An 8,818-nucleotide genomic window follows, 5' to 3' on the forward strand; every position below is an offset into this window, starting at 1 on the left:
CTATACTTCTCAACTCTCCAAGACTGGTAAACTCATGCAACTCAATAGAATATTACATTTCACAAAAATCTGAACAAGTAGCAGTTTGCTGAGATTGGATTTTCTTGGTTTGTTTCCAGTTACGGAAGAATTATCTTGGTTTTCTTTTTTTGTTTGTTTGTTTCTCATCATATGCCTATATATTTCTTTCCTTACCCTATCACGATTATGCAGGGTATGCAGATCAAAAGCTTTGTTTATCAGCTGGTTATATGAAAGATGAAAACTCTAACAACTCCCGTGATAGCCCAGATGGGCATTCAATAAAGCAAAGGATGAGTTCCCCTCAAAACAAAATAAAACAAAAAAAAAAAAAAAAGAGAGAGAAAAGGAAAAGTATGATTTTTTTTTTTCAAGGGCACCTATTAAAAGGACAACAATACTAATAAAAAAATTGTATTTACTTAGAAGCATTCAGAATGTCAACAAAAACAGCTGCAACTTCTTTTTTTTTTTCTCCTTTTTTTCAATTACAGAGTGGCATTCAGTTAACAGAACAACAATTATTTTTATGATGCATCAGAGACAACTGAAGATGAGAATTTGAACTACATCCCCATACATAACTAATTTGTGCTGTGCACCAACAAGAAACCTGCTTTAAAACTCCCATGCCAATTTACAACCCCCACACTGTACCAGGCAAGGTTAGTGGCCATTGAAATACCACTGAGGACAGGGCTATCTAAAGACACATTCGGTAGTGTGTTAACTATACAAAAAAAGAGACACTGTACAGTTTAAAAACAAATCTTACACAGCCTTACATTTCAATTGTTTTGTTTTTCTTTTAAAAGGAGTGAGTTGTGTACAGGGGGGGTTAAATGCTTTATAGACAAGAAAGAAATCGCTCTAAAAAGAGACTTATTCATCATCATCATCATCTTCATCCTCCTCCTCTTCCTCCTCTTCATCATCTTCATCCTCTTCGTCCTCGTCCTCATCTTCCTCCTCCTCCTTCTTCTTCTTGCTCTTCTCAGCCTTGGCAACTACTTTTTTGCCTGCATCAACCTTCCCTTTGGCCCGGTACGCAGCAATATCCTTGGGAGGAGAAAAGCAGGAACAATCTCTCAAAGGCTGAACCAGCCAAGAGCTCTGGGCAGCTTCCTAAGGGGACTTGTGAAACCAGAGCCACCCAGGGTACCTGCCCCTTCTTCTCCTGAAGCTGTAGCTTCAGTTACACGGCAAATGCCAAAAGGAAGGGGAAGCCTCTAACGCAGAAATGCCACCAGCAACGCTGCTGAGGAATTTCTGCTGTTGGGCTTTTGGGAACAGGCTCGAAGAAGCTGCCAGGTGGGATGAAAAAGCACAGCTAAGCCCACCATCCCATAAGGAAAGGAAGTAGGGAGACCTCTTAAAGCCCCTTACAACCCACACCCTCTACAAGGCCTGAAGAAACCCACAGGAAATTCCTTGTCTGGGGCACAAAGTGGTATTTTGCCACCCGGAACACACTAGGGTGACATGGCCCAGGATCTGCTGTGTTACACCTCAGCCATGAGACTGGATTCTGCCTAACTGAAGTTTACAAAATAAAAGGTATAAGAACTTTGATTAAAGGGTAGACAGTGCCACCTTCTGCATGCAATAAATTTATTCTAGTGGTTTGTAACACACAAAATCCAGTTCCTGTTACAGGGAAGTCAAAACCCTACCTGGAAGACCAAGCCAGGAAAACGGTTAAGACTTCCCAACTATGTGTCAAAACAGTAAAAAACAACAACTACCTAATGGGATTGACCTAGAGGACTTCAGCATGCCAGGCACAGGGAGGCCTAAACACCTTTACACCCATGGTCCAAACCTCTGAATATCCCCCACCCAGTGACCATTGCACTGCTGATCTTACAGCTCCCTCAGACTCCTTTAAAGCTCAGCAGGCAATTTTCAGAAGGTACAAAAGCCCACCGAGTGGAAGGCTGAGCAGTGAAATACTGAGATTACTGCACCTTCAAAGCCCTTTTTTAAGTGTAAGGAGACAAAACAAGTGGAGATTAGAGTATCTGGGAATAAAGATTAGTACATCTACCACTTAGAAAGTCTCTTCCCAGATGTCCTGGCTGTTCGTACGAACAATTGCCATGCTGAGGAATTTAAGCTGTACAGGAAGGACACTGTGGGAAAGCTCCTAGACCTGCAGTTCCTCTCCAGCACATGATTAGGACTCCAAAGGGCCACATTGCTTGCTACAATTCTACAATTTTAAAGTGGTTTTGGTTGCCAGCAGGAGAAATACTCAGAGAAAGGCCGTGGCACAGCACACAAATGGATATATGCGGTATACATTAGGTACAGGTGCTTACTGACCCTTTGTAAAGCATCATCAGGGAAGCTAATGTGCATCCCCCTCCCTTAATTTCCTCATACTGGGATGGGAACGTGCCTCTGAATGTAAAAGACACAGAGAGCACTACACTTCTGGAGTTCCCATTATGATGACAGGATTTAGCTTTAATAATTCAAGCAACTGTATGACACGCTGCTTCATATGTATTATTAACTATGTTAATTACTAGAAAGGAGATGGACACAGAACAGGCACAGGAAAAGCACGTGCCTAGAACTATCATTCCATCAGGGTTCTGACATCATCCTTAGGATAACTTTGGGAAAGCATCTATGTTGTATCTACCATGCTTCTGTTCAGGGCTGCTCATGGATACCTCCAGAACGAGGGAGAACCGATTCACTGTTTACTTAATAGCATTAACTTAAGATACTGCTGTGACCTATTGCTTTAATAACCAAACAGACACCATGGTATCTATTAAACCATCATTAATGCTGCTGAATTACCAGATGAACACAAGCAGTTCAACACAAAGGGCTGCAATTTAGTGTTACAGCAACAAACCGCCTGCTCCCTTCCCAGGTAGTTTCCAACAACTATCACAACACTTTGGCATTAGCACATTATAATTTGCCACACCAGGTAAGAGAGTGCACAGGAATGGGGGGAAAAAGACACCCCACCCCACCCAAATTAGGCTTGACCTCCCCCACAGCATCTCCATAAAGGTGGATGTTACCTTTTCATACTTCTCCTTCAGTTTAGCAGCCTTCTTCTCGTAAGGCTGTTTGTCATCTGCAGCGGTGTTGTTCCACATCTCTCCGAGTTTCTTTGCAACATCCCCAATGGACAGACCAGGATGTTCTCCTTTGATTTTTGGACGAAACTCAGAGCAAAACAAGAAGAAAGCCGAACTACAGGGAAGGGCAGAGACAAGAGAATAAACTGATTTTAGACTTTAGTGGAACAGAAACTTTTGCGACCATTGGTACTTAAAGAGCATTTTGGAAAGGCACCTCAAAGTGAGACAGATGCTCATTACAGTGGAAGGCATGAGAAGCAAATAAACTACTTTGAAAACTTAACTCATCCTTGTCTCTTAAGTAATGCTGTACATCTGGTCCCATTTTTGGCAGGACCCACCATAAGGGCAGATTTTATACACCATGTGCAGAGAAAAATCTTTAAAACAAAGAGGAATGAATGATACCAAGGCAACAAATATTCTGCCAGAACTGTCACAGGCAGAGAAGCTGCAATATTTATTATGACAATGAGGATTTCCAGATGACAGCATCAGCCCAAATACGAGCATTCACTTGTAGAGGAATTTCTCTGCTCCTCTCAGCATCAGCTCCGTTTAACACACAAAAATGCAGTGCAGAGAGCAGCAGGGTCAAGTACCAGGTGAACCTGAAGTCAGTTATCTTCGTGTAAAGGCTTAAATCTTTAATTTTCCAAGCTCATTTTTTGGGTAAGATCAAACATCTAACAAGTTCTGTGCAAAAGCCCCTCCACTGAAGCTTGACTGCCAATCAAATAACTCTGCTCAGGCCACCAGGTGGGGAGAGCAGGGCGTGAAGCATTTTACTACCATTTCACCCTAGAATTTTGCCCTCCTAACAAATTGGAGACGTGAGTCAGAAACTTCACACTGATGATTTTTGCCTCCACTTTTAAAGTCTGGTGGTTATTCCCCCTTCAATAGACAGGTCCTACCTGAAACCACAAACCTGCAATCCAGAACTAGAACTCCCAAGCCATCTTTACCTCACTGGGGCAGGAAAATCATACAGCCTTGTGTTTCTGAAGCTCCTAAACCTGGACAAACTGACCATTTTATAGATGTGCTCTGGCACCATGGTCCCAAGCAAGACAACCCAGGGAGAGATCGACTTACGGAGGCCTCTTGGGTGCATTTGGATCCTTGAACTTCTTTTTTGTTTCCCCCTTGGGTGGTATGTAATTTTTCATTTCTTTTTCGTAACGGAGCTTGTCAGCCTTTGCCATATCTTCAAACTTCCCTTTCTCCTTGGAAGACATAGTCTGGAAGGCAATTAGAATCAGTTGGAATCACCTGGAGCTGGAAGGGACCCAGCAAGGATCAAAGTGGCATTTTAAGATTCAAAAGCATATCCAAGCCCTTGCCAAAGCATCAGTTGGGGGAGCTAAAGGTAAGGGAAGAACAGATAGTTACCACTGACCCTACAACTGCGCTTCACGCTTATCTAGAACCTTTAACTTTTAATCTGTAACCTCCAACAGTATTTCACACCAAGTTCGTGGCTTTGTGGGTTTTTTCAGGCAGTTGTTCCTACCTTCCACCGTTCTGAGCATTTTTTTGAGAACTCTGAAAAGTTCACTGAAGCATCTGGATGTTTCTTCTTGTGCTCCTCCCGGCAGGTTTGCACAAAGAAGGCGTATGAAGACATTTTACCTCTCGGCTTCTTAGGATCGCCTTTGCCCATCTTTGATGATTTTCTGTAACAAAGCAAGAAGAAAAAAAAGAAAAGGGGGGGTCCCCTTTTAAAAGTTTTACTCTTTTACCAACCAATGTTGAGAATTAAGCTGTGTGAGGAAGGGTCTTGTCAAACAAGACCCATCGAAGTATTCTGCAATCATGCCACAGGAAGAACTTTCTCTTCTGGAAAATTTACTGCAAGAGTTTTGCCATCACTGTTTGAGCTGACCTGGACACAAGCAACTTGAGATCTCCAAGGGCCTTCAAAACCTGTAGTTCTGGTCTCCTGCAAACATCAATGTTCCTACCAAGCAATGTGAAACCAAGTTCTAGCAGCATATGGAGACCACACTCCTTAATTACTGATAGTGTTATTAATCCTATGCTTGGAATAAACTATATTAAAAGAAAGGGAAAAGTACCTGAGTATCCTGTCTCAGCTGGCTCTATGGGTTACTATCTCTTTTCTTCCTGAAGCTTGTATTTCTAGCCTTCTCCCCTGTAGGCTTTGGGAACGTGAATTTGCAAAAGACATATTTATTATTTTTATATATGACATATATTATCACTCTCCTTTAAAAAAAAAAAACAAACAAACTAGTCTCTCTGCATACATATACCTAGAAATACAGGAATGGAACAGTGCACTTGGTTAAAACATGTTATAACCGAGCCAGGGACGCTGAAAGTATGACATTTACATATGACTAGCAAAGCTCTGCTGAAGACAAGGACTATCTGACTCGTACAGGGACTGAGAGGGAATGAAAAATACCTTCCTGGAACTTTCACACCCAAGTCAGACATTCAGAGTATTTCTTCATAGCTCCCTGGAAAAAGCCACTTGCACCCTGACAAACTGCTCCTCAGCAGGAATTTAAAAGGGGGGGTGGGTGGGGGAAAAGTAATTTAAAAAAATAAAGCACAGGCACTGCCTGCCTGTCTTGCCACAGAAGCACAGTTTCCTATCGGTTTGGCGGATAGACAGAAACAGATTTCTGCTCTGTGACTAAACACGTCCGGTTTGAAGTTTCTATCAAGTAAACAAGAGGGCTGAAGAACCAGGAGCCGCTCCTGCCTGCCATGGAGACGTTTCCAGAGCCAGGCGGCACCCGAGGCTGGGGCACTTCCCGCTGGCTGCGCAGGGGGGGAGGCGGTGAGGGCCGGGGAGGGGGGGACGGGGCAGGGGGTGTTCCTGAGGTACGGAGTGGCGGTGGGAAGGATTAGGCACGGCGACTGAGGCGCTGCGCCCGTGAGCTGGCGTTTAAAAGCCTCCTTCCCGCCATTTTGGACGTTTCCCCTACGAGGGGGGGGTGGGGGGGGCAGAGGACAACTTCGGAAGTCCCTTCAAGAGACCTGCTGGGGGGGGGGGTGAAGGGAGGAAGGGAGGGGGGGAAAAATAGTCCCGTTATTAGAGAAGAGCTGTTCAAGTTTTATTTCGCGTTCACGCCTGCGGGCGGCAAGCACATGCCCGGGAGCCGGCTACCGGCCCGCAAAGTGGCGACCCCCGGTCCCAGCCGGCGCTCAGAGCCGCGGGACAAAGCCCCCCCCCCCCTCCTCCTCCCCCCCACCTCCACCCTCGGGGCCGCCGCCCCCGTCCTGCCGCGGCGGGGGGCGCCGTCCCCAGGCCTCCGCCGCCATCAGGCCCGGCCGGCCCGCCCGCGCGGCCTGCGCCGCCGCAGCGGCGGCGGGAGCGGCCGCCATGGCGCAGGCTCCTGGCGGAGGAGGTCACCCGCCGCCGAGTCTCCTTCCATTTTGTGCGCTGAGGAGAGCGAGCCACCGCCTCCCCCTTCCCCCCCCCCCTCCTCCCTTCCCTGCCACCACCACACCCCCCGCGGCCCGGCGGGCGTGGCGGCCCAGCCGCGGGACCCCCGCCGACGGGTCGCGGCGGGGTCGGGCGGACGACCCCCGGGCCCGCGGTGCTGGCAGGGCTGCGCGGAATGGCCGCTGCCGGCGCCGCCTGCGCCCGCCGCCGCGCAGAGAACATGGCTCCTTCCTCCCTTCCCTTCCCTTTGTGTGAGCGCGCCCGCTACCCTGGCGCACACGCTCAGCCATTGCAGCCGGAGGAGGGCGGGCGGGAGGGAGGAGGTGGGTGGGTGGGAGCGGGGAGGAGGTGGGGGGGGGGGGCTGAGGGAGAGGACGAGGAAGGCGGGGGGGGGGTGGGGGGGGGAGCCGGCGCGCTTCCAGCGCCTGCCCAAGCCCCGGCGGACCGGGCAGAGCCCCGGCGGGGACCCCCGCTCGTTCCCGCGCCCCGCCGAGTTGTGCAGCCCCTGGGCCGCGGGCCCCGCGCACGGGCGTGCGGCTGGAGGGAAGAAAAAAAAGTTCCCCCGAACTGCGCCCCCGCCCGCCCGAGCGCCTCTCTGCTCCGCCGCCGCTCGCCTTGTTTTCTCGCTCGCGGCTCCCGTCAGCCATGTTACAGCCGGGCGGCCGCGGGGCCAGCGGCTCCCCGACCCGCGGCCCCCCGCTGCCCCCGCGCTCCCCGCCGCCGGCCGGCAGCGCGGCGCGGCCCGCCCGAAGCTCTTCATCGCCTCGCCGCGCCTGTGCCCACCGCCTGCCCCGCCGCCGCCGCCGCCGCAGCGATGGCTACGGCGAGGCACCGTAAGCGGCTTACGGCGGGGCACGGCGCGGCCCGCGCCCCCCGCGGCGGGCGACCCCCCGGCCTCTCGCCCCCCCTACCACCCCCCCCCCCCCCACGCCCGGGCGGCTTCTTTCACCCGTCTGCCTCCCCTCCCTTCCTCCTTTCCCGCCGCCCCGCTCCCCGAAGTCGCCCGCCGCCCGTGCCCCCGGCGCCCCCGCCCCACCCCGGCCGGGGGACTGGCCGCCCGGGAAAGGGTCTCCCGGGCGCAGTCCGGCTCGCCTTTGTGTGCCGGCGCCCGAGCCGGCGCTGCCCCGCGCTCCGCGGCCAGCCAGCGCCGGCGGCACGGCGGGCAGCGCCGGCTCGCCCGCCCGGCTGCGAGCGAGCGGGCGAGCGCACCCGGCCGGGCCGGCGGCCCCCGGCGCGTACTCACCCGTGTCAGAGTCGGCACGCAGCCCTCGCTCGGCCCCGAGCCCCAGAGACGCTACCCCGGCCGCCCGCCCGGCCCCAGCGCTGCCTGAGTCCCTGTGTAGCCCGGTGCACCGCAATGGCTGTGAGAGCGGGATCGATACGCAGCCTCCTCACACTCTCAGCGCTGGTAACATTACTCTCAACACAGCCCCGTCCCCATTGGCTGCCGCCAAGCCAGCCGCCGCGCCGATTGGCCGAGGGCCTTCCATTGTCCTGACCAGAGAGCTCGGCCGATTGGGCGCGGCGCGGGACACGTCACTGAGGATTGAAAGGGCGCGCAAATATAAAAGTGAGTGGAGGGAGCCGGGCGGCGGCGGGATGTGGAGTTCTGAGGCAGCGGCTCGGCGCCGCGCCGCCGCCTGCGAGGAGCGTGGGCTGCTGCCGGCTCGCCCGCCTCCGCCGCCGAGCCCCCGCTCCCGGGGCACGCTCCCGCCGCCCGGTGGGGACCCCCCGCGGCCGGCCCCGCGCCGCCCCGGGGGGAGCGGGGCTCCGGTCGGCGCGGGTGCTGCGGCTGTAGCCCGGCAGCGCCGCCGCTCCCCCTCTTCGCCCCGTCAGACGCCTCCCCGCCGGGCCGCGCCGCCCCGTTTCACAGACGCGGAAACTGAGGCGCGGGGCTCAGGGCGCGGGGAGGCGAGCCCGCGTTTTCCAGCGGCTCGTGTCCCTCTGCGGCCGTGGCACGGCGCTGGCTGGCACCCGGGCGCTGCCTCACGCTGCTGCGGCTCTGCCCGCATCCACTGTGCTACGCGGTCACCCGGGGCATCGGGGCTTTGGTTTTGCTGGGGGATTTTTTTGGGTGCTTTTCGCTAAAAAAAGAGTAAGTTATCTACCTGGACAAGTGTTGGAAGGCCTTGGCTCTCTTCATAAGCCCCTGGGGGATGAGGAACAAGCTGGGGTGCCCGGGATGCCCCCCTGGTTCTCAGTGCTGCTGGAGTGGTGCTCTGGATGATGATCCCACTGCAGAGGCAAAAGCTGGCAACCTGGG

At 53.3% G+C, this 8,818-nt stretch overlaps 1 protein-coding gene across 2 annotated transcripts; it reads right to left on the minus strand.

Moving 5' to 3' along the window:
- Positions 1-419: 419 nt before the first annotated feature.
- Positions 420-7,954, minus strand: HMGB1 (high mobility group box 1). Of its 2 annotated transcripts, XM_084271871.1 has the most exons (6): positions 7,799-7,947; positions 5,213-5,296; positions 4,648-4,810; positions 4,230-4,375; positions 3,069-3,243; positions 420-1,080 (listed from the first exon to the last, which is right to left on the minus strand). In XM_084271871.1, exons 3-6 carry the CDS (start codon positions 4,795-4,797, stop codon positions 904-906), a joined length of 648 nt encoding a protein of 215 aa, XP_084127997.1. In that variant the 5' UTR covers positions 4,798-4,810; positions 5,213-5,296; positions 7,799-7,947; the 3' UTR covers positions 420-903. The 2 variants fall into 2 exon arrangements, with proteins under 2 accessions (XP_084127997.1, XP_084127996.1); XM_084271870.1 differs by lacking the exon at positions 5,213-5,296 and having other exon boundaries at positions 7,799-7,954.
- Between the last annotated feature and the right edge of the window lie 864 nt (positions 7,955-8,818).

The sequence above is a fragment of the Gallinula chloropus genome, assembly GCF_964237585.1.
Source record: "Gallinula chloropus genome assembly, chromosome: 1".
NCBI lineage: Eukaryota > Metazoa > Chordata > Aves > Gruiformes > Rallidae > Gallinula > Gallinula chloropus.

Excerpts from the sequence above, each read along its gene's own strand:
- HMGB1 (XM_084271870.1), bottom strand. The coding sequence starts at position 4,797 with ATGGGCAAAGGCGATCCTAAGAAGCCGAGAGGTAAAATGTCTTCATAC. Across the intron at positions 3,244-4,229 it reads AATGCACCCAAGAGGCCTCC|TTCGGCTTTCTTCTTGTTTT; the intron begins GTAAGTCGATCT and ends CCTTCCCTGTAG. Across the intron at positions 1,081-3,068 it reads TGAAGGAGAAGTATGAAAAG|GATATTGCTGCGTACCGGGC; the intron begins GTAACATCCACC and ends TCTCCTCCCAAG.